The 25,573-nt window shown below is 39.0% G+C and overlaps 1 protein-coding gene across 4 annotated transcripts in view; it reads right to left on the bottom strand.

Moving 5' to 3' along the window:
• The window catches only part of CORIN (corin, serine peptidase), a 271,199-nt gene that overhangs the window by 14,907 nt on the left and 230,719 nt on the right, over positions 1 to 25,573 (bottom strand). For all 4 annotated transcript variants that reach the window (XM_025386551.1, XM_025386553.1, XM_025386552.1 and 1 more), the window contains 3 exons: positions 14,210 to 14,326; positions 11,725 to 11,774; positions 11,402 to 11,576 (listed from right to left, as the gene is read on the bottom strand). In XM_025386551.1, the coding sequence (XP_025242336.1) occupies positions 11,402 to 11,576; positions 11,725 to 11,774; positions 14,210 to 14,326 (342 nt within the window). The remainder of the gene's footprint in view (positions 1 to 11,401; positions 11,577 to 11,724; positions 11,775 to 14,209; positions 14,327 to 25,573) is intronic.

Genomic DNA, 25,573 nt, shown 5'->3' with positions numbered 1-25,573 from the left:
CTTGAGTTAATTTTTGTATAAGGTATAAAGAAGGGGTCCAGTTTCAAATTTCTGCATAAGGCTAGCCAGTTCTCCCAGCACCATTTATTAAACAGGAAATATTTTCCCCATTGCTTATTTTTGTCATGTTTGTTGAAGATCAGATGGTTGTAGGTGTGTGGCCTTATTTCTGGGTTCTCTATTCTGTTCCATTGGTCTATGTGACTGTTCTTGTACAGTACCATGCTGTTTTGGTTACTGTAGAATTGTAGTATAGTTTGAAGTTGGATAGGGTGATGCCTCTAGCTTTGTTCTTTTTGCTTAGGATTGCCCTGGCTATTTGGGCTCTTTTTTGGTTTCATATGAATTTTAAAATAGTTTTTTCTAATTCTGTGAAGAATGTCAATGGTAGTTCAATGGAAATAGCATTGAATCTATAAATTACTTTGAGCAGTGTGACGATTTTCACAATATTTATTCTTCCCATTGATGAGCATGGAATTTTTTTCCATTTGTTTGTGTCCTCTCTGATTTCGTTAAACAGTGGTTTGTAGTTCTCTTTGAAGAGGTCTTCACTTCCCTTGTTAGCTGTATTCTTAGGTATTTTATTCTATTTGTAGCAATTGTGAATGGGAGTTCATTCATTATTTGGCTCTGTGCTTGCCTGTTGTTGGTGTATAAAAATGCTAGCAATTTTTGCACACTAATTTTGTATCCTGAGGCTTTGCTGAAGTTGCTTATCAGTTTAAGAAGCTTTTGGGTTGAGACAATGGGGTTTTCTAGATATAGGATAATGTCATCTGCAAACAAAGATAATTTGATTTCCTCTCTTCCTATCTGACTATCATTTCTTTCTTTCTCTTGGCTGATTGCCCTGGCCAAAACTTCCAATACTGTGTTGAATAGGAGTGGAAAGAAAGGGCATCCTTGTCTTGTGCTGGTTTCCAAGGGGAATGCTTCCAGTTTTTGCCGATTCAGCATGATATTGGCCGCGAGTTTGTCATAAGTGGCTCTTATTATTTGAGGGATGTTCCTTCAATACTTAGCTTATTGAGAGTTTTTAATATGAAGGGATGTTGAATTTTATTAAAGGCCTTTTTTGTGTCTATTGAGATAATCATGTGGCTTTTGCCTAGTTCTTTTTATATTGAACCAGCATTGCATCCTGGGGATAAAGCCTACTTGATAGTGGTAGAAAAGCTTTTTAATGTGCTGCTGGATTCAGTTTGTCAGTATTTTATTGAGGATTTATGCATCCATATTTATCAGGGATATTGGCCTGAAGTTTTCTTCTTTAGTTGTACCTCTGCCAGGTTTTCATATCAAGATGATGCTGGCCTCATAAAATGAGTTAGGGAGGAGTACCTCTTTTTCAATTTTTTGGAATAGTTTCAGCAGATATGGTACCAGCTCCTCTTTGTACCTTTGGTAGATTTCAACTATAAATCTGGTGAATAGACTTTAGAATATAGACTTCAAAGTAGATGTATGAAGTGGCTGGGGGAAATTCAGTAAGTACAGACTGTCACATCACAAGCCCTACCCATTCTGAGGGCCATCCGCCTCTCAGCTCCAGAAAACTGTTGTCATGTTGGAATGCTCAGTGGAACCTGACCTTCCAATTGTCCAAGGAAAGCCAAAGTTCTGGATTTTATGCAAAGTATCTGTGGTTTTAAATGCTGCCTAAAAATTTAAAAATGGATACAACAAGCAAACTAGATTGGCAGCCTGGGTGTCTCAATAGGATATAATCTCAATAGTTTTCCAAGTGTTTCTACACACTTTATTCCAAATGATCCTCACACCAACTGTGAGATGTAAATAGGGATTCATTGTTCCATTTTAGAGGAGAGAAATCAATGACTCAGAGGAGATGAGCAACTCACATGAAGTCACAGAGACAGCAAGTGATGGTAATAGACTAAATTGCTGATCCTTTGAACCTTATACACCATATCCTTAAGACTAAACTTCTCTGAAACAAAGACAAGGGTCCACAGGCATCAAAAAGGATTAAGGTACTGGGCACAGGAGCATATAGGATGGATGGAGACTCTTGTGAGTGATAAGGTGACAGATAGAAGGAAGATGTGTGCTCTTTCCTGAATGTATCCCTCAAATATGATAGAAAGCTAGCCATCAGTGATAAAATTACAGGAAATGAACAATTCTATTATGCCAGGTTCCAAAAAATGCAAGAGAAGGGCCTAGTCACATACATATTCTAGACCTTCAAGAATCGGGTTTCAGAATGTTTTAGGCGGGGAAAGCTATGATAATATGTCTAGAGATTCTTAAAGCAGTCATGGCTCAATAAAGTTGGAAGAGTTTAAGTGCCAAATTCTGATACTACTATCACAAATAATTGCAGAATGTAAGAAAATGAAGAATCAGCTGAACAGTAAATGTGACTACATAAAGATCTCAGAGTAGGCAAGAGCAGTGGCTTACACCTATAATCCCAGCACTTTTGGGAGGCTAAGGTGGTCGGATCATGAGGTCAGGAGTTCAAGACCAGACTGGCCAACAGAGTGAAACCCTGTCCCTACTAAAAATGCAAAAATTAGCCGGGTGTGGTGGCACGTGCCTGTAGTCCCAGCTACTTGGGAGGCTGAGGCAGGAGAATCACTTGAACCTGGGAGACGGAGGTTGCAGTGAGCCGAGACCACGCCATTGCACTCCAGCCTGGGCAACAGAGCAAGACTCCATCTCAAAAATAAAAAATCTCAGAGCTTTGAAGTCTACCATAAAAGAATGGCATGAAACCAAAGTAACTGTCCAAAAGTCTTACTTATTGAATGAGCAGGACTTTGTCTAAAAAGAAAAAAAGTGGGAAAAATAAAAATGGCTTCTTGGCAAAATGATGTGCAAAATAGAACAAGAAAAGAGGAAAATTGTTGTCTTTAACAGATAATTTAAATGTTTGTAGAAAAGTAAGACAAAGCAGAACCATTTGAAGCTTACTTTACCTCCAATTTCTTTTTTTGTTGTTGTTTTGAGACAGAGTTTTGCTCTTGTTGCCCAGGGTGGAGTGCAATGGCACGATCTCGGCTCACTGCAACCACTTCCACCTCCTGGGTTCAAGTGATTCTCCTGCCTCAGCCTCCAGAGTAGCTGGGATTACAGGCACCCACCACCACACCCGGCTAATTTTTTCTATTTTCAGTAGAGATGGGGTTTCATCACGTTGGCTAGGCTGGTCTTGAACTCCTGACCTCAGGTGATCCACCCGCCTCAGCCTCCCAAAGTACTGGGATTACAGGCGTGAGCCACCACACTTGGCCCTTTACCTCCAATTTCTATATTCAAGGAGAATAATCTTCAGACAATACCCAGATGATTAATCTATGTGATGAAAACATACAGTTGCTTAATACATTGGAAATGGTGAATTGATGTGTGGTCCAAGGCATGGGAGGAGCTGGTAAGAGATCACTGACCCTCTGCAGATGAGTTAACATTTCTAGTTTCAGACAAATTACAACCCCACATACTGAAATGACTACCGATATGATTACAAGCAACACCAAGAAGAGGCTGACTTGTCCACTAACAAATATTTGTTGAGTGGCTGCTGTATGCCATGCTGAAAGAAATAAAAATTCAAGAATGAGGAAGGCAGATGGAGTTCATGTCTTCATAGAGTTTTTGTTCCACTAAACTAGATAGTAAAAAAAAAAAAAAAAAAAAAAGGTACAAGAACAAATAAGATGATCTAAGGCACTTAGAAGTAAAAAAAAAATATGGTAATGTAGCAGAAGATTTGACAGGGCAATTGCTTTGGCTAGGTTGGTTAGGGAAGGTCTTTGAGAAAGTGACACTCAAATTGAGACTTGAATAATGGAAAGAAAGTAGTTTTAAGACTCTATGAAAGTATTCCAAACTGCAGAAACAGCAAGTACAAAGGTCCTGAAGCAGGAATGAGCTTGGAAGATTTCAGGAGCTGAATGAAAGCTAGAAAGGTTGGAGTCCAATGAGTGATAGGAGACTAGAAGGAGATGCAGTCAAAGTGGTGGGACTAGATCTTAATAGGCTCCAATGAGAAGATTTTATTCTTGTTATAAAGGGAAGTCAATGTAAAGTTTTAAGCAGGGGAGTGACATGGTGTGATTTATATTTTAGAAAGTTCACTATCTCACTGTGTGAATAATAGGTAATAAGGGAACAAGAGAGTAGTCAAAAAAAGTCAGATAGGAAACTGTTTCAGTAATCATTATGGATTGGTTGTGTCCCTCTAAAATCTATATGTCAAAGAAGTTGTAACTCCTAGTATATTATAATATAACTTTATTAGGAAATAGGGACTTTATGGAGGTAGCCTCATTAGGATGGGCTTGAATCCAATATGACTAATCCACATATATATATAACACCAGCAGGTTATATATATAACCTGAAGAAAACTATCTGAAGAGGAAGGCAGACAGTAGGGTCCTGCTTCTACAGACCAAGGAATACCAAAAATTGCCAGGAAACCACCAGGATCTAGGCAACAGGCATTCTCTCTCACAGCACTCAGAAGGAAGAAACCCTGCCAGTACCTTGATTCTGAACTTCTAGCCTCCAGAACTGTATGGCTCAAATCACTCAGCTTGTGATACTTTGTTCTGGCAGTCCTAGGAAATAAATAGTCCAGAAGTGAGATGATGGTGGCTTGGAGTAGGGTTATAGCTTTAAGATGGGAGAGGTGGTTGGCTTCCACTTTTTTGGAATAAGATTCTACAGAATTTACTGATGAAGTAAATGTGAGAAGAATTAAGGATGACTCCTAGGTTTGGCATATTAGCAAACTGATGGATGATGCCTTTTACTGAGATAGGGGAAGTTTGTGAAGCAACAATTATTTGTTCAGTGGGAGAAGTGAGAAATAAATAGATTTGTTTGGGTCATGTAAAGTAGGATGTTTATTACATGTTCAAATGAACATCTTCACAGTTAAACGTATTCATGTGAAGTTGGTGGGTAGTGGTGATTGGGTGGAAATCTGGGCTGGGCTGGAGATATAAATTTAAAAGTTATGAACAAATATTTCATATATTTGATATTCAAGTATGATATTCATATTGCTATTCACATACTTTCTATTCATATTTTTCAAATATGAAAAGTATTTGTTCAAATCAGAACTAGTATATAAACCATGTGATGAGATGAGTGACTCTAGACATACAAGAAAGCCAAGAATTTGGTACTGGGGAACTAAAGCATTCAGTAGCCTAAAAAAGGAGGAGCTGAATAAAGAGAAAAAGAGTTGGTCACTGACATATGAACAAAACAAGGAGTTTTCTGTTATTTTAGAAGAAAAGTGAAAGTATTTCGAGAAGGATGTAGTGATAAAATACTGGAGAGAGTTCCAGTGGGTTGAAAACTGAAAATACATCATTGGATTTGGCAAGATGGAAGTTATTAGAGATTTTAACAAGTGTCACTTCTGTAATGATCTTGATAAGAACCCAACGAGAGTGTGTTGAAGAGAATGTGGGACATGGAGCGGTGTAGACAGTGACTGCAGGAAACTCTTTTAGGAGATTTTCTGTGAATAGTGGCCAGAATGGAGCAACAGATGAAGAGGGATATGAATTCAAAGGAATGGAGTTTGTGATATTAAGGCATGGCATGGTTGCTGAAGGGAGTGATCCAGCAAAAAAAAGATAAATTAATGATGCAAAATAGAAATGATGACTTTAAGAGTAAAGTCTTTGAAAAGATGAAAGGGGATATGCTTGTTTTAAAATAGGAGCAAAGACATGTCATCCACCATACTCAAGGGAAAGCAGTGAATGTGGCCAAAGAGGCTAGTGATTTGTTGGAATTGGGGGTAAGACAAGGTGAAAGACTTGATGGCATCTATTTTATTCATGAAGTATAAGGTGAGATCAGTAAAGGATGACAAAGATTTGGGGACAGAGAATAAGCTGTCAAATAGTTGTCTATTCACAATCAGAGTAGAAGAGTGACTTTACTGTGGAAGCATATTGAAAGCATCTGATTGTGTTACATGTTAATTTGGAAATCATGATCACATATTTTATGTGACCTCAGTTAGCAGACAGGTGTATGATATTCCGCAACATGGGTTAGGTGTTCAGGTGCAGATGCAACAAACATGACTAGGGAGTGACAAGACCGAAAGACACAGGCAAGTAACTACAACAATTTAAAACAAGAGAGTTTCAAATTTCTGAAAGCCACCAAAACAATGGGATTGCATGTTAGGCCAACTGCTAGCTATATCCTAGACCCAGACATTTTCCAGCAGAGAGGGAGGGTAACAGAAAACATTTCCATAGAGGGCAGGGCAGTGGGGAGTATGAGGTAAGGTCAGAGTCACCTAGGGATTTTTAAGGTCACACTTGCTCACTCCCTAGTGATGCTGAGAAACAGCACCCCATGGGAGGTATAGATCTAAAATGGAAAATTTTTCTTTTAGTGGACATTACTACTGACGGGAATGGACCAAATTCTTAAGAGTAGATGGAATAGAAAAACAAATTGTGAATGACTGGCACAGTTCATACACTCCTAGAAGATAAAGAAGTAAGCAGAAGGACACAGCATGAGCTCAGTAATAAAAAGTCAGACCAAACTTCTCACTTCCTTTTCTCAGTGTATTAAAAGACTGCCAGATCAGGGCAGGCGGGCAAGTGAAAACAAGGATTTTGTTCTGTGGGGTATAGGAGAGGGAGCTGTTTAGAAATAGGTGGAAGATTATTGAGTAATATTAAGGGTCCAACTGATGTTGAAAGTCAGGCATGGCAGGAATCTGCATTCTTCAGTAATACTCTCCCTCAGTTCTGAAGAGCATAGACATAGGATCAGAAAATGTGGGCTGGGCGCGGTGGTTCACGCCTATAATCCCAGCACTTTGGGAGGCCGAGGTGGGTAGATCACTTGAAGTCAGGAGTTCAAGACTAGCCTGACCAACATGGTGAAATCCTGTCTCTACTAAAAATACAAAATTAGCTGAGCATGGTGGCAGGCACCTGTAATCCCAGCTACTTGGGAGGCTGAGGCAGGAGAATGGCTTGAACCTGGGAGGCAGAGGTTTCAGTGAGCCGACATTGTGCCATTTCACTCCAACCTGGGCAGTAAGAGTGAAACTCCATCAAAAAAAAAAAAAAAAAAACAAGAGAGAAAGAAAAGAAAAGAAAAAGAAAGGTCCTGGTGAAAAGACTGAAGTGATGAGCCCAGGGAACCAGGTAAGCTGAGGGAAAGAAAGGAGGCAAAGGCTGGACACAGTGGCTCATGCCTGTAATCCCAGCACTTTGGGAGGCCGAGGCAGGTGGATCACAAGGTCAGGAGATCAAAACCATCCTGGCTAACACGGTGAAACCCCATCTCTACTAAAAATACAAAAAATTAGCTGGGCATGGTGGCGGGCACCTGTAGTCCCACTTACTCGGGAGGCTGAGGCAGGAGAATGGCGTGAATCCGGGAGGCAGAGCTTGCAGTGAGCTAAGATCGTGCCACTGCCCTCCAGCCTGGGCGACAGAGCAAGACTCCATCTCAAAAAAGAAAAAAAAGAAAAGAAAAAGAAAAAGAAAGGAGGCGAGAAGGAGACTCTTTGGACTGAGACACCAGGGGACAAAGTGCAGCCACCAACCAAAAATCTTGTTGGTTTGAAGAGCTCGTGCAGAGGGAATCAAGACATGGGTGACGTGGCAGGAGTATGAGTTGTGGTCATGTAGTGGGAGGACAGTTTTTCACGTGGGTGTCCTGGAGAGGAATCAGATGTTTCTGACCATTACTAGCTGTGTGCCAGCCTAGGAAGTTCATTCTTAAGTCTTTTAGAAGTGGAAGAAAACAGGAAAATTGCTTGCTAAATTATCCCATGAAAGTCAAAGTCTTTCTTCCTTAGAACTTTTGAAAGAAAATTATCACTAGGACATATGGGGCTTGATCTGGTCAACCATCTCATGTTTTTAAATTTTCATTTGGGATTTTTATCTACCTCTTCATAGTAGAGCAAAACAAACTTGTCTTTTATTCCCATAAATATAATTAAAAGAGACAGGCTGAGGAGACCTACCAATGGGTCACTCTAGCCCTTGCCAAATTATGGGATCAGGATATTAAGTATATCCCATTAACTGCTGTAACTGATGGCTCCAAAAGGGAGTATGGCGTAAATTAGAAGTTCCCAAAAGTTTGCAGCTCCCCCTGGAGATGTTATAAAACAGAATCAGGGTTATTAGCACACATTCAAGCAAAGGCTTGTTTGAAGTGGGGCATTTTCTAACTTACGTATAGACTAGGCCTCTCTTGACAGTTCTGTTACATTTAATGTTCTGTGAAACTTCATCAAGGCCTTTAATATTATGTACATGCCCTTAATTATAAACACATATTTCTTCTCTACTGCAAGATTTCTCCTGAACTTTACAGATCTGCCAGTGAAAGAGGAAACTTGGATAACACGTGTGGAAATAACAAAAGTGGGGTATGAACCTAGATTAACCAGCACATAAAGAGCACTGTTCCCTGAAAAACACTGTTGGATTCATTTAGGTAATCATCTCATGATGAATGTACTCTTGCTAGTACAACCTTCTTCTTACCATGGAGTTACAAATTAGGTCTGGAAAAGACATCTGGAAACATCTGGCCCCTTCTAAAGCAATAACATTTCAGTGTGTTTTTTGACATACTAGGCAGACTCTTCCAATAATTCTGGATCTTACACATTAAAAGCTCTCAAAAGAAGGTGCTAGTTTGATTTTTTTAAATGTTTTATTTCCCCCAAAATAGCAAATAACTGGATATACAAATTTCCATTTTATAATCACTATCACACTGTATTCTAATTACTTGTTTAAATGTCTGTCTCCTCACCAGATTAGCCCCTTAGAGAACAAAACATGTATCTATCTCTGTAACCTCCTTATGAAACTACAGGTATGTGCTGGAACTGTATCCTCTAGAAACAAGAGTACCAATAGGTGAGTAGCTTTCTTTAAGAACATTTATTGCAGTATTGTTAAAATGGCAGCAAACTGGAACTAAACCAAATGTTTAGTTTGGGAATCAACTGGGGAATAATTTTAAAAGTTATAGTAAATCTATAGAATATTATTTGACTTAAAAAAATGAGTTAGAGCTACATCAATTGACCTGGAGAGATGTCCATGATATATTGCTACATGAGAAAAGCAACTTATAAATGAAAGTATAGAGTGTTCTTCCAAATTACAAAAGTAAACAGTGATGCCTTGTGAAAAATACATGTGTTTATGGTTGTGGGAGAATATTCATAATGCACTAACGGGGGTTACCTTAAGGATGATCAGGAGTTAAGGTTAATGAGTGTGGGAGAATAGTGTTAGCAAAATGCAAAAATATTCATGCCATAATGCTAAGGGAAAATGCAGAATGCATGATTTTAGCAATAGTTTTTTTAAAAGAAAACTTTACCTTTTGGTGTATTACTGGTTGATGCCAGGCATAGTTCTTAAAGCTCTACACCGACTGTTTTACTTCCTGCCTGCACCAACTCGGTGAGGTAGGCATTATTATTCCCTTAATTTCACATAACAGAGAACTGTGGCCCAGAGAAGTTACTGAATTCTGTCAGTGGTTACACAATAAATGGCAAAGCTAAGACAAAATAATAACAAATAGGCAAAAAATGAAATTGCATTTTTTTCCTAGAAACTAATCAGATCAAATGAAAAGTATCCATTTAATTAAGTAATAGATCTGCGGATTATTTTTTGTCTCAAATTTTTTTGCTATTATTTAATATTACTTCATTTAAATAAAGTAAAATTATTAAAAATAAATTCAATAAAATGGCTGGTATGGTGGTTTTCAAAACCTATCCTCAAGTCTTTTGATGTGGGAGGTCTGTGTTTCTTCCCTTTGAATCACGTGGAGCCTGCGACTAATGGCTCTGGGCAACCACATGGGAGAAGCAATATTTTGTGCCTTTGGATGCTGAGTCAAAAAAGGTAATACAGCTTCCTCCTGGCTTTCTTTTTGGGAATCTTGATTTGGAGGATGCCAGCCACCATGAAGTGAGTCTCATACGGAGAGGAACTGAGGCCCCAGCCAACAGGCAGCATCTACTGTCAGACTTCAGATGGTGCCAGCCTCTTCCTAGCCTTGGAATCTTCCAGCCGAGGCCCCAGAAATCACAGAGCAGAGACAAATTATGCCAACTACACTTCGTCTGAATCTTCAGTGAGCACAATAAATGTCTGAGTTTTTGTTTGTAGTTACTGTTTTGTTTATGTTTGGTTTTGTTTGTTTGTTTTGTTTTGTTTTGCTACTAAATTACATAGCAACAGATAGCTGGAAGAGATTCTGCAGTGATGCTCATCAGTTTGGGGTAGGTTTTCCCTTAGTTTTGTTATTTTGCTCTCTTTAGGCATATTGTGGTGGTTAATTTTATGTATCAGTCTGGCTGGGCCACACTGCCCAAATATTTAGCCAACTATTATTCTATATGTTTCTGTGAAGGTGTTTTTTTTGGGGGGGGGGATGAGATTAATATGTAAATCAGCGGACTTTGAGTAAAGCAGATGACACTCCATGATGTAGATGAATCTTACCCATTCAGATGACAATCTTAATAGAACAAAGACTGACCTCTCCAGCAAGAAGGAATACTGCCAGCAAATTGAACTGCAACTCTTGCCTAATCTTCCTGCCTGCCACCTACCCCATCAGGTTTTGGACTCACCAAGCCTCCAGATTCACATGAGCCAATGATGTCAAAATAAACCTTTGTTTGTTGTCATTGCTTTGTTTCGTGTTTTGGTTTGGTTTGGATGGGCTCCAAACCAAAAAAGTGATCACTCTTCCCCTGAGCCAATCCAGTTCAATTAAGTTCACATCCCATTGCTACCCCTCTAATTGTCTCACCTCATTCAGCACACAGAAGAGAAATCTCACTTCTGCTACGACAAGGCTGCCTAGATTTGGAACCATAAAATGGCATAACATAACCTCTCTCTTTACATACACACAAAAACACACACACTCTCTGAATAGCACACATATTACACACATTATACCTTTAAGTCTGCTTCCCAAACCACTCAACAGTTTCTCTGCATCCAAGCCTCATTGTAGTATCCAAATAAATCACTTCTGTTTAAGTTATAATATGTGTGATATATTTAAGAGGTCTAGAAAAGAGACTAAGAGTAGCATGGAGTCAATCTTCTAAACTTCTTTCTCTCTCTCCCTCCTTAGGACAAAAATCGGAAGCAATATGCAGCCATTTCCAACAAATGAGCAGCCAGTATATTAGATTGCAACACCAAGGATAGAAAACTTTAGGAAGATAAAGACCTGGAAAGTAGATTAGCTGTGGCTTTCTCCTCGATGTGGCTTCATGGAGTTACATACGCCACTGAGAATTCCTGAGTGACAAAGTGATCAAATCCAGGCAAAGGAAAAAAGGAACGGTGCAGCTTACCCCTCGAAGCAGTGAGCAACTGTCAGAACCCACTTCTTCGCAATGAGGACACAGCCACAGATATGTCCACTGGGTTCACTCTGCAGAGAACACTGCCATGGCCACCTTCCAGGGCGACTTGTCCGACCCCCAAGGATCCTTTTGTTCATTCGGGCAGCAGGGCGGCGCCCACAGTCTACCAAGGAGCAGAAGACACAGTTTGTGAGTTGATGCCAAACCTTGCTAAATGCTTAGCTCTTTGCTGTCACTTACAAGGGATCACTCTTCCCCTGAGCCAATCCAGTTAAGTTCATATCCCATTGCCACATCTCTAATTCTCTCACCTTGTTTAGTACATAGAAGAGAAATTTTACTTCTGCTCTGACAAGACTGCCTGGATTTGGAAACATAAAACGGTATAACATTAAGTTACGTATTTACTGTTCAATTCAAACACTTTACCAGTGAAAAACAAGACAGCTCCAGCTGTTAACATCGGAGATCACATTCTCTGAGCAACAATTCCTCTCAGTGCAGGAATTCTCAAGGCAGGAGTGTGGTCAGATATTAATCATGTTGTGGGCAGGAGTATATGGAATATATATACTTCATTTTTTTAGTTTATTTAATATCATAATGTAATTTCACATTTGTGGGAAAAGAAATTATTTTAACAAAATTTCCCACATCATTTTGGCTGGTGGTACCACCACAATATCAATTCAAACTACAATTCTCAAGAGGAGATGGGGGTACTTTTTAGAATCAATGGTGAGGAGGCAGCATGTCAGCTTTTTATGCTTATACAAAGTGGCGTGTGCTCAAAACCAGTTGAGAAATAGTCCAAGACGAGTAAAATATGACTTCAGAAACTAAAGAATAGATAAAGGAACGGAATATTTAGACTGGAAAAGAGTCTTACGAAGATTCTCAAGGTTAAATTTCCTCTATATGAGAAGTTGACAAGAGGAAAAGTAGCTTAAATTTATTTCATATAACTTTAGATGACATGATCAAAACTAGTAGGTGCAATTTACAAGAATTGTGGGTTCAGGAAAAGAATTTTATAAAATCTAAGTTCAACTTTGAATGCAAGAACATGGTCCCTGTTAAAGGATCTTTCAATGTGATGGCACAAGATAATTCAGTTTGAGGTAGAAATTTTAATCACTAAGTTGTCTTCCAACCATGAAACATTTACATTACAACCTCAATGTAAATGAAAAAGGACAATAAAAACCCATATTGGGACTTTCAAAAATACTATGATGTACTTAGAATTCTAGATATCTCAGATTTAAAACAAAACCCAACCCTAAATATATAATTTCCACATTCCTTTCTGAAGATTTACTGTATTTTCATTTCTTGCTAAATTTACATAGGGGTACGTGTAATTATTTGCATACAATATGTAATACAGGAAAAGCTCATTTGCTTTCTACCCTCCCACAGCCTAAAATCCTCTCTTCCTTACTCTCTATTGCATTATCCTAAATTTATTTGCAGCACTTACCAAAGTCCAAAATTATTTTTACTAATTTATAATCTTTGTCTTCACTCCATATAGTGTACATTCCCTGAGATAAGGGCCTTTGTTTACCCTCATTCACTTCTACAACCGCTCAAAGCCTAATGCTGAATTTGGTATTAAAGAGATACTTAATAATTAGTTGTTATTTGTTAGATTGAAAACACATAGCTCTTAGGAACAGGAAAGTCATCAAAGACTATTCATCCAACTTCTTACTGGAAATTGCAGTTATATAAGATAATACTTCTAGTTAGTAAACCAGGACTAGAACCAAGTTTACTAACTCCCAATCTAGAATGAGTTATTTATTTATTCATTTACCTGACCTGAAAGGTTTTTTCTGGAATTCCAAGTTTGGGGAAACAAATCACTTTGTTAAAAGGTTTAGGTCATTGTTTCAGAGGAAATATTTCAGTTGACAAATATGCAGAAATCTGGCTGCAGTTTGATCTGTGAGGAAAATGTCAAGACATTTTAAGAGGAAATGGTCCATTTTTAGTTTTCCTCTTTAAAATTCTTAAGAGGTAGTAACATTTATGAGCTTCGGAGTCAGATAAACTTATTTAGAGTTCAGACACTATCACTTAGCATCTGTGGGCTGTGAGATTTGAGCAAGTTATTTAAATATTCTAAACTAAATAAAATATTAAAGCTGTAAAATATTGGATAATCATCCATGGTTCACAAATCTATTTGAGGTTTAAATGAGTCAGTGTATATAAGACTACCTAGCTGTGTGCCTATAATGCAATAAGAACTTAGTAAGTGTAAATTTCCTCAATTTGTCTTCCTCCTACACCCCACCCATAGACAAGTGAAGTAGCCCTGTTTAAGATGCAATGATTTTTTAGGGGAAACTTATGTGCACTTTCAAGGCAACTTGATTATAATTTTATTTTGTGTCTATTCCTCTCTTAGACATTCCAGGTTTTCTTAGTTATCATTGCTTCAATTCCCTTTGTTAACTAGTTCTATGTAGCATCTGTAGGAAATGCAGACATGAGGTTTTATTTTGAATAAGATATTAGAAGAAATCCAAGATTAGAACCCAAGTTCCTCTCTTCTCACCATGATAGTTTCTGTAATGATGAATAAAAGAGAAAAAAAATCTATGTCTGGAAAGAAGAAATACAAGCAACCAATGTTGAAATGTAAAGGCAATAGCAAATCTATGGAAACTCTTTACTGAAAAAGACAAATTAGGATTATCTTAAGTTAAAAAATGGAAGAAAGGCCTGATGAAAATTCTTGTTCTGTAATCTGACTCTACACAGTTCTTATGAATGCGTTCTTACCCATTTACAAGAAGTTCATGTAAAGTGGTCCCATTGAGGCTCTCCCAGTTGGAGTGTAATGTCAGCCACCGCAGCTCTTTCTCCTGTTCCTGTATCAGTTCGGTCACAGATGGTTCTCTGATACAAGGCAAATACTGGATAAGTATTCAAAGTACAATGATCTTTGAACAGGCATTATCATTATTTAGCACTCATTCTCTTTCAAAAAGAAGCATTAAATTATGTCAACATTTCAAGAGGAGAATTTCGACTGTTACAAATTGTTAGAGTTGTTTTAGTTATTCTCCCTGCTGACCTGTGTTTGAACTTCATAATGTGTATGATATAAAAGTTCCAACAGGTAAAACATAAGAACAACTTTAGGCAGGGATCAAAGGTAAAATAAAATTTATGTAGCTGGGGTTTTTTTCCTCCTCTTTCCTTGTCCATTGTAATTCTGCAATATAGCAATATCATAAAATAAAATAACAACACATAAAGAGAATCAGTGGCCATTTAGCATCTGTTTAGGCAGTATAAAAGTTGTAAGAAATGTAATATTTCTATATTTCTAGGTTTTTTGGTGTTTTGTTTTGTTTTGTTTTTTTGAGACTTGCTCTGTTGCCCAGGCTGGAGTACAGTGGTATGATCTCGGCTCATTGCAACCTCTGCCTCAGGGTTCAAGTGATTCTCCAGCCTCAGCCTCCCAAGTAGCTGGGACCACAGGCACATGCAATCACACCCAGCTAATTTTTATATCTTTAGTAGAGATGAGATTTCACCATGTTGTCCAGGGTAGTCTTAAACTCCTGACCTCAAGTGGTCTGCACCCCTCAGCATCCCTAACTGCTAGGATTACAGGCATGAACCACAGCACCCTGCCTCACCTGATTATTATTTTTAAACTATTGTAATCACATAATAGAAAATGAACAAAAACTTCCCCAAACTCATACTTTTAAAAAGGCAAGGAAGAACTCTCTAAAGGGAACACTTGATGACAGAATAAGAGCCAAAGATGAAAACCACAACAGTATTTCATAATGAATGAATTATAAACACTTGATTTTTAAAACAAATGTCATACCTCCTAGCCACAGTGAAGAAGAGTGGCATAAGATATAAATTTATTTAGAAACTTCAATTGACTGTTAGATTATTGAAGATATTAAAAAACATCTTACAAAAATAAGAATTTTTATTTTTCTTGGCCAAAATGAATCTGACTTTCCATCAGTTCCAGAAGTTCTGAATGTAGAGGCAAAGTGAGAAGGAAAGTATAAAAGTCAGAGGCCACATATACTGTGTTTGTGGTAACCTGCATCCTGAGAATTCCCTTCTGCAATAGAACTACCTATGGACCTCCCAAATCCAGGTAAAGCCAAAGGAAGATAAACTTTCGATTTTGTTACTTAATCAGGTCATTCTTAAATCAGGTATTCAGAGGGCAACAAGATACTTGCATGGGGAGTGCAATTGGGAGACAGCGTGCACTGATGCTGGATGGGAAAATCATTGCAAAGAACTCAAAGGCCCCCTAGCTCCCCTGAGGAAGGGCTCCACAGACATCCACAGGATGTTTTTGCATTTCATTCATTAGCTTCCAAGAAGAAAGGCAATTAAGCTGGAATTTCTCAGTTACAAGTAGAAAATTTAAGAAATTAATCATCAAGGATAGGAGAATGTCATTATGAAAATTAGGTTTTCATGAAATTCTTGAACACTGGCATGTTTCTCATGCACGAACATAAACTTTCAGCACTAGAAAGTCAGTGGGTCATCCTATACCCATTTTAAAAAGTCAGTGAATTTGCTTGGTTGTATTTCTGCCATCGTACAGAATCTAAGCATCTGCATAACTTCAATTTTCCTTTCTTTTTCACCCAGCTTTATTGAGGCATACTTGACAAATAAAAATTGTACACATTTAAGGGGTGTAATGTAATGTTTGATATATGTATACCTTGTGAAATGGTTACCATAATCAAGCTAAGTAGCATATCCATCACCACCTAGTTATTTGTGTGTGTGTGTGTGTGTGTGTGTGTGTGTGTGTGTGTGTGTGTGTGGTAAGAACACTAAGGCCAAGAATCTTAGCAAATTTCAAGTATACAATTTAGTATTGTTAAGTATAGTCACCATGTTGTACGTTAGATCTCCAGAACTTATTCATTCCACATTACTGCATCTTTATACCCTTTGACCATCTCCCCATTTTCCCCATCCCCTGGTTTTTGGCAACTCACATTCTACTCTCTGCATTTACGAGTTGACTTTTTTCCAAGTTTTTTCAAAGTTACGATGTGACTTTATTCCACATATAAATGAGATCATGCCTTATTTGTCTTTCTATGCTTGGCGTATTTCACTTAACATGTCCTCCAGGTTTATCCATATTGTCTCAAATGGCAGAATTTCCTTCTTTTTTAAGAATACTGAATACTGTTCTATTGTGTAAAGAAAATGTGGTGTGCATCTATTGATTCATACACGGAGAAGGAAATTTTAGCAATGATCTAATCCAGCACCTAGAGCAAGAGTATAAATGGAGGCCCAAATGCCATTTGTCTACATATTTAGATGTTATAAATCAAGTTATCAATCTGTCAAAGAAAATTTCTCTCCTCCTCTCTTGACAAACATATCTGTTAGGTTCAAATACAGATCTCTTGGACTCCTGAGAACGGTGGGTTTCAAACATTAGCATTCATCAGAATCACCTGGAGGACCTGTTACAACACAGATTTTTGGCCTCATCCCCAGATTTTCTGATTCAGTTAAGTCTCAGATGGGACCCAAAATCTCTCGCTCTACCAAGATCACAGGTGATGATAATGATGCTGGTCTGAGACCACACTTTGAAAACATCATTCTAGAAAAGGGATGAGGCTCCATGTAAGCATAACTCCTTGGCTAACAGAGTCCTTAACCCATGGGATGAGCTAGAGGAGGAGGGCCGGAGGGTCCCTCTAAATCAGGGTTTCTCACCCTAGGTGCTATTGACAAGTTATACCAGCTAATTATCTGCTATGTAGGGCGATTCATGTGCACTCGGGATGTTTGTAACATCCCTAGCTTCTACCCACTAGCTGCTAGTAAGATCCCATCAACTCTGGATTTACAATTTAAAAAATAATGTCTATAGACATTCCAAATGTCCCCTAGGACAGGGGTCCTCAGCCCCAGGGCCCCTGGGGACCAGGCCACACAGCAGGAGGTGAGTGTGGGGCAAGCCAGCAAAGCTTAATCTGTGTTTACAGCTGCTCACAATCACGGGCATTACTGCCTGAGCTCCGCCTCCTGTCCCATTAGCGGCCTTAGAGTCTCACAGAAGTGTGACTCCTATTGTGAACTGAGCATGCGTGGGACCTAGGTTGCGTGGTTCTTACGGGAATCAAATCCCTGATGATCTACAATCACTGCCTCTCATCACCCTCAGATGGGACCATCTAGTTGTAGGAAAACAAGCTCAGGGCTCCCACTGATTCAACATTATGGTGAGTAGTATAATGATTTCATTATATAATGATTTCATTATAATGTAATAATAATAGAAATAAAGTACACAATAAATGTAATGTGCTTGAATCATGCCAAAACCATTCCCCCCATCGCACCCCAGTCCGTGGAAAAACTGTCTTCCACAAAACCAGTCCCTGGTGCCAAAAAGGTTGGGGACTGCTGCCCTAGGGGCAAAGTCACCCCTGGTTGAGAACCACTGCTCTAAATAATGGGGCCTGAAAGCAGTGCTATACAGAGAAGCAGAAGGATTTGCCTTATATTTACTTCTTGAGGAATTGTGTAGTCATAAGACACACATACAAATATATCATTTTTCTGACGCTGAAATGAGAGAACAGAGCTCCTTAAGAGTTCTGGAACATCCTGACATTACGAAAGGGATTAAATATTTCAAGGCTTAGGAGAACAGCCAGATCCCTAGACAATTTGGCCAACTCTCCCATCCTCAAGTCACTTTGTTTTAGTAATAAATATCCCATGTTCGAATTATGATTACGTTGGGGCTGCTTACTTAAAAAACGAAGGTCATCACAAATTCCTCCAAAACCAGGGCTTTTCTCTTACCTCTAACAAGACAGACGTGCAGGAATTACCTACACATGTAACACATTTCAGTTGAAGGATAAGGTTTGTCTCTTGCATCTATTGACGGGGGAAAATAATCTAAGCATCCAACCTGAGTCCTTGACAGTTTATCTTGATATATAAATGCCTTTCACAGTGGATAAGATAAATTATTCGCAATTCTAAATATCCTGTTGCAAACTTGAAACATTTACACTAAACATTTTGTATCTGATTTCAAAAATCTCTTCTTGAATCTTGTCATATTCTCCCTGTTTGGGTCCCATAGATTTGACATATTAATACTGAAAGTTAGTTATTGTGTCAAGTAGAAATTTTGACAGGCAGGCACTAATAGGTTTCAAACAAAACCTGAATGAACTCTGCTACAGAAATATTTCTCAGGCTGGATAGCTCAGTTCAATGGGAGTTTATACAGCAAAACTCCCATCAGTAGAAATGCTTAAAGCAGAGCACAAGTTCTGAGCTTATTTTTCTAGTTAACTCAATATTTTAAAAACACTTTTTATTGCAATCCTAACTGACAATAGATAGATAGAACGATCGATCAATAGATAGATAGACAGATAGATTTTTCTTTTTTCTTTCTTTTTTTTTTTTTTTTTTTTTTTTTGAGATGGAGTCTCACTCTGTCACCCAGGCTGGAGTGGAGCGGCTTGATCTCAGCTTAATGCAACCTCCACCTTCCAGGTTCAAGCAATTCTCCTGCCTCAGCCTCCCAGGTAGCTGGGGACTACAGGCTCATGCCACCACACCCGGCTAATTTTTGTACTTTTTGGTGGAGGTAGGGTTTCATTATGTTGCCCAGACTGGTCTCGAACTCCTGACCTCAAGTGATCTGCATGCCTTGGCCTCCCAGGGTGCTGGGATTACAAGTGTGAGCCACTGTGCCCATCCTATAATTGTATTCTCTTACTATGTGTTTGTCTATCTCAGAGATGGAGCATAGTAACTGTATTAGGCAAGGATCTATAGGTACAAATGACAAAACTATCTCAAAGCAAAGAGGGGGAAGGTTAATGGATCATAAAATTAACTTGCAGAGTATTCATATTTCATAAAATAAAAGAATCAACAAAACTAAATATTTAATCCATTTGCAATATAAAAATTACAAAATTGTAATGTGAACTAAAATTTAAATTTATAAAATATGACTATTAAATATACACTATCATTCTAATATAAATTAGAAAACAAAAATAAAAATAAAGCACCATTTAAAATAAACATCTTATTATGTGTAAAAATAATCAATCATAAACATTTTGAATTAAAATATCATTTGAACATATATAAAATTCAGTCTTATAAAACAAACATGTTGTAAGAATATTTTTGAGCAGAAGTGTCTACCTTTTTTAGAATCTATGCCAGTTCAGCTATTTCCTTCTGGCTATTTTATTTTCAAAAATCCCATCTGCTTTTTTCGAGAACTTGACCTTTTGGGACAACACTTTTTTTTAAGAGATAGAAATGTGACATTTTATTGACAATTTAATTTTAGTTTCAAAGAAAATATTTCTTGCTTATCTTCACATCTTTTGCTTCATCATGTAAAGCTAGAGATGATCAGTTTCAATTTCAACATACTTTTTAAATTCCAGTTCTTCAGAAAGACTCTGAACCAGAGTAGAATGTATTTTTCTAACACAAGTCTTGCTTTGTTGGCTGCTATTTTCTTCTTCTTGAGTATAACAGGAATATAAAAATGCTTTCTAAAAATATGTGCATCTCTATTCACTTCAAAGTTTTAAGTCAATATATAGCTCTATGGGTCCATTACAAGATAAATAATTCAAAATTCAAAAAAAATAAACAAATATTGAATTAACAAAAAAATTGGCATTTTAAAAGTGCCTAAAATAGTACTGGAATATGTGAGTATCAAAAAGTGGAAATGTAATCAATTACTAAAGAGATGTGGATGGTCTTCAAGATGATCAATGCCAGGGAACCAGTACCCTCAGGGCTCTTCAACTCTCGTCTCCACTTCCTTCTGTGTTGTGGGGAGGAGGGCAAAGGGGATGGCAGCTTCATTGTCTTACAGTAAGTTTTCTATAAGCCAGAGGACTAGCTGCCTACAGTTCTAAACTCACAGGCATTCATCTTTATGACCAAAAAAGAAAGAAGTCATCTTTCCCAGTTCCAATTAAAATAAATATTGGGCCGGGCGTGGCTCACGCCTGTAATCCCAGCACTTTGGGAGGCCAAGGCAGGTGGATCATGTGAGGTCAGGAGTTCAAGACCAGCCTGGTCCACGTGGCGAAACCCCGTCTCTACTAAAAATACAAAAATTAGCCGGGCATGGTGGTGGGCACCTGCAATCCCAGCTACTCAGGAGTCTGAGGAAGGAGAATCATTTGAACCTGGGAGGCAGAGGTTGCAGTGAGCCAAGATCACACTATTGCACTCCAGCCTGGGTGACAAGAGCAGAACTCTGTCTTAAATAAATAAAAATCTTGTTGAAGAACCAAGAATCCCAAAACCAATCACTGTGGCCTGGCAGTAAGATACTTTGATTGGTCCATCTTGGGGTAGGTACCTACCCCTCAACCAATCACAGACCAAAAAGAGAGTCATGTACAAAGAAGGTCGCTCCCATTTGGAGCCCAAGGATAAAATGGGAAGTGAAGCAAATATCCAGAAGGAAGGCATGTAGGCCCCAAAGGAAGGGAGGAATGTAGAGAAGCAACACAATATGTGCCTGCTGCCTGTGACCTTAATTGAAATGAGTTAGTTCAAAAGACTATTGTTCTTCAGAATCAAGATTCTACATGTTCTTCACTTTGTATGTTAGTTTTGGGAAGACATAGGAAAGGTAAAAGATTAGGTTGAAATTAGGCTTGACATGTTTATTAATGTTACAGTGGGTTAGTGAGTGAGTGTTCAAGCTGATATAAAGTGAGTTGGAGCTCAGAAGAAACATTATAGTGACGGTTTAAGCAAGTGACATAGCCAGATAGACAAGGGTTAAAACTGATGCTTGCAGGTTAATGAGGTGGGATAGAAATGGAGATAATAGATTGGTGTGGTATCAGATGGAGTCCCTCTCTAAGGAGCTATTATTTTAGTTAGAGGAACAAATTACAAACATGTAAAAAACTATTTTGGATACTGGTAAGTTCTCTGAATAAGACAAAATAACCAAATGTGATAGAGTTACATGCTGAGACTGAAAGCTGCCTCAAGTAGGATTGTCAAAGAAAGTTTCTCTAAGTCACACATGTATGAGCTGAGACATGAATAATGAAGTATTAGAGTTCTGCATTCTAAGTAAAAATAACAGAGAAGGCAAACCCCCCAAAATGGGTATGAGCTTGAAATGTTTTAACATCAATAATAAGGTCAATGTGTCTAAAGTTTAGTGGGCAAGTGGAGAATACTAGGCTATTTACTGGGTCAGAGAGGAAGGCAGGGACCAAATTATGCAGTGTCTCGTAGGTCAGAGTAAGAAATCAGATTTTCAGCCCAAACTGTAAAATAATAAGATAAGAAGACCAAAATCTTTTGCATGTAGGTAATGTTGTTGCTGTCAGTCCTGTCTTTCAGGTAAAAGCCAGATTGCAGTAGGTTTTTAAGACAACATGAAAAAGATACCTTATCAGAAGTTGAGTCATCATTAAGGGTCTCCTGGTGTATCTAGCTTCAAAAGGAGACTGATTCCTTACAAGGGCTTCTAAGAGAAATAATAGAAGCCCTCAGGGCAGAGCAAGATGGCCGAATAGGAAGAGCTCCAGTCTCCAGCTCCCAGTGCGAGCAACACAGAAGACAAGTGATTTCTGCATTTTCAACTGAGGTACTGGGTTCATCTCACTAGGGAGCACCGGACAATCGGTGCTGGTCAGCTGCTGCAGCCCGACCAGCGAGAGCTGAAGCAGGGCGAGGCATCGCCTCACCTGGGAAGCCCAAGGGGGAAGGGAATCCCTTTCCCTAGCCAGGGGAACTCAGACACACAACACCTGGAAAATTGGGTAACTCCCACCCCAATACTGCGCTTTACCAAGGGTCTTAGCAAACGGGCACACCAGGAGATTATATCCCACACCTGGCTGGGAGGGTCGCACGCCCATGGAGCCTCCTTCATTGCTAGCACAGCAGTCTGCGATCTAACAACAAGACAGCAGCGGGGCAGGGGGAGGGGCACCCACCATTGCTGAGGCTTAAGTAGGAAACAAAGCCGCTGGGAAGCTCGAACTGGGTGGAGCTCACAGCAGCTCAAGGAGGCCTGCCTGTCTCTGTAGACTCCACCTCTGGGGACAGGGCACAGCTAAACAACAACAACAACAACAAAAAAGCAGCAGAAACCTCTGCAGACGCAAACGACTCTGACAGCTTTGAAGAGAGCAGTGGATCTCCCAACACGGAGGTTGAGATCTGAGAATGGACAGACTGCCTGCTCAAGTGGGACCCTGACCCCTGAGTAGCCTAACTGGGAGACATCCCCCACTAGGGGCAGACCGACACCCCACACCTCACAGGGTGGAGTACACCCCTGAGAGGAAGCTTCCAAAGCAAGAATCAGACAGGTACACTTGCTGTTCAGCAATATTCTATCTTCTGCAGCCTCTGCTGCTGATACACAGGCAAACAGCGTCTAGAGTGGACCTCAAGCAATCTCCAAGAGACCTACAGCTGAGGGTCCTGACTGTTAGAAGCAAAACTAACAAACAGGAAGCACACCCACACCAAAACCCCATCAGTACAACACCATCATCAAAGACCAGAGGCAGATAAAACCACAAAGATGGGGAAAAAGCAGGGCAGAAAAGCTGGAAATTCAAAAAATAAGAGTGCATCTCCCCCTGCAAAGGAACACAGCTCATTGCCAGCAACCGATCAAAGCTGGATGGAGAATGACTGACGAGATGAGAGAAGAAGGCTTCAGTCCATCAAACTTCTCAGAGCTAAAGGAGGAATTACGTACCCAGTGCAAAGAAACTAAAAATCTTGAAAAAAGAGTGGAAGAATTGATTACTAGAATAATTAATGCAGAGAAGGCCATAAATGAACTGACAGAGATGAAAACTATGACCCGAGAAATACGTGACAAATGCACAAGCTTCAGTAACCGACTTGATCAACTGGAAGAAAGAGTATCAGCGATTGAGGATCAAATGAATGAAATGAAGCAAGAAGAGAAATCTAAAGAAAAAAGAACAAAAAGAAATGAACAAAGCCTTCAAGAAGTATGGGATTACGTAAAAAGACCAAATCTACGTCTGATTGGGGTGCCTGAAAGTGAGGGGGAAAATGGAACCAAGTTGGAAAACACTCTGCAGGATATCATCCAGGAGAACTTCCCCAACCTAGTAGGGCAGGCCAACATTCAAATTCAGGAAATACAGAGAACGCCACAAAGATATTCCTCGAGAAGAGCAACTCCAAGACACATAATTGCCAGATTCACCAAAGTTGAAATGAAGGAAAAAATCTTAAGGGCAGCCAGAGAGAAAGGTCGGGTTACCCACAAAGGGAAGCCCATCAGACTAAAAGCAGATCTCTCGGCAGAAACTCTCCAAGCCAGAAGAGTGTGGGGGCCAATATTCAACATACTTAAAGAAAAGAATTTTCAACCCAGAATTTCATATCCAGCCAAACTAAGTTTCATAAGTGAAGGAGAAATAAAATCCTTTACAGATAAGCAAATGCTTAGAGACTTTGTCACCACCAGGTCTGCCTTACAAGAGACCCTGAAGGAAGCACTGAACATGGAAAGGAAAAACAGGTACCAGCCATTGCAAAAACATGCCAAAATGTAAAGACCATCGAGGCTAGGAAGAAACTGCATCAACTAACGAGCAAAATAACCAGTTAATATCATAATGGCAGGATCAAGTTCACACATAACAATATTAACCTTAAATGTAAATGGACTAAATGCTCCAATTAAAAGACACAGACTGGCAAACTGGATAAAGAGTCAAGACCCATCAGTTTGCTGTATTCAGGAGACCCATCTCACATGCAGAGACATACATAGGCTCAAAATAAAGGGATAGAGGAAGATCTACCAAGCAAATGGAGAACAAAAAAAAGCGGGGGTTGCAATCCTAGTCTCTGATAAAACAGACTTTAAACCCTCAAAGATCAAAAGAGACAAAGAAGGCCATTACATAATGGTAAAGGGATCAATTCAACAGGAAGAGCTAACTATCCTAAATATATATGCACCCAATACAGGAGCACCCAGATTCATAAAGCAAGTCCTTAGAGACTTACAAAGAGACTTAGACTCCCATTCAATAATAATGGGAGACTAGAACACCCCACTGTCAACATTAGACAGATCAACGAGACAGAAAGTTAACAAGGATATCCAGGAATTGAACTCATCTCTGCAGCAAGCAGACGTAATAGAAATTTACAGAACTCTCCACCCCAAATCAACAGAATATACATTCTTCTCAGCACCACATCTCACTTATTCCAAAATTGACCACATAATTGGAAGTAAAGCACTCCTCAGCAAATGTACAAGAACAGAAATTATAACAAACTGTCTCTCAGACCACAGTGCAATCAAACTAGAACTCAGGACTAAGAAACTCAATCAAAACCGCTCAACTACATGTAAGCTGAACAACCTGCTCCTGAATGACTACTGGGTACATAACGAAATGAAGGCAGAAATAAAGATGTTCTTTGAAATCAATGAGAACAAAGATACAACATACCAGAATCTCTGGGACACATTTAAAGCAATGTGTAGAGGGAAATTTATAGCACTAAATGCCCACAAGAGAAAGTTGGAAATATCTAAAACTGACACTCTAACATCACAATTAAAAGAACTAGAGAAGCAAGAGCAAACACATTCAAAAGCAAGCAGAAGGCAAGAAATAACTAAGATCAGAGCAGAACTGAAGGAGACAGAGACACAAAAAACCCTCCAAAAAATCAATGAATCAGGAGTTGGTTTTTTGAAAAGATCAAGAAAATTGATAGACCGCTAGCAAGACTAATAAAGAAGAAAAGAGAGAAGAATCAAATAGACGCAATAAAAAATGATAAAGGGGATATCACCTCCAACTCCACAGAAATACAAACTACCATCAGAGAATACTATAAACACCTCTATGCAAATAAACTAGAAAATCTAGAAGAAATGGATAATTTCCTGGACACTTACACCCTCCCAAGACTAAACCAGGAAGAAGCTGAGTCCCTGAATAGACCAATAGCAGGCTCTGAAATTGAGGCAATAATTAATAGCCTACCAAGAAAAGTCCAGGACCACATGGATTCACAGCTGAATTCTACCAGAGGTACAAGGAG

The sequence above is a fragment of the Theropithecus gelada genome, chromosome 5 (genome assembly GCF_003255815.1).
Source record: "Theropithecus gelada isolate Dixy chromosome 5, Tgel_1.0, whole genome shotgun sequence".
NCBI classification, from domain to species: domain Eukaryota; kingdom Metazoa; phylum Chordata; class Mammalia; order Primates; family Cercopithecidae; genus Theropithecus; species Theropithecus gelada.
Note: the sequence above shows the minus strand (reverse complement) of the source record. Positions and strands in the feature narration are given on the sequence as shown.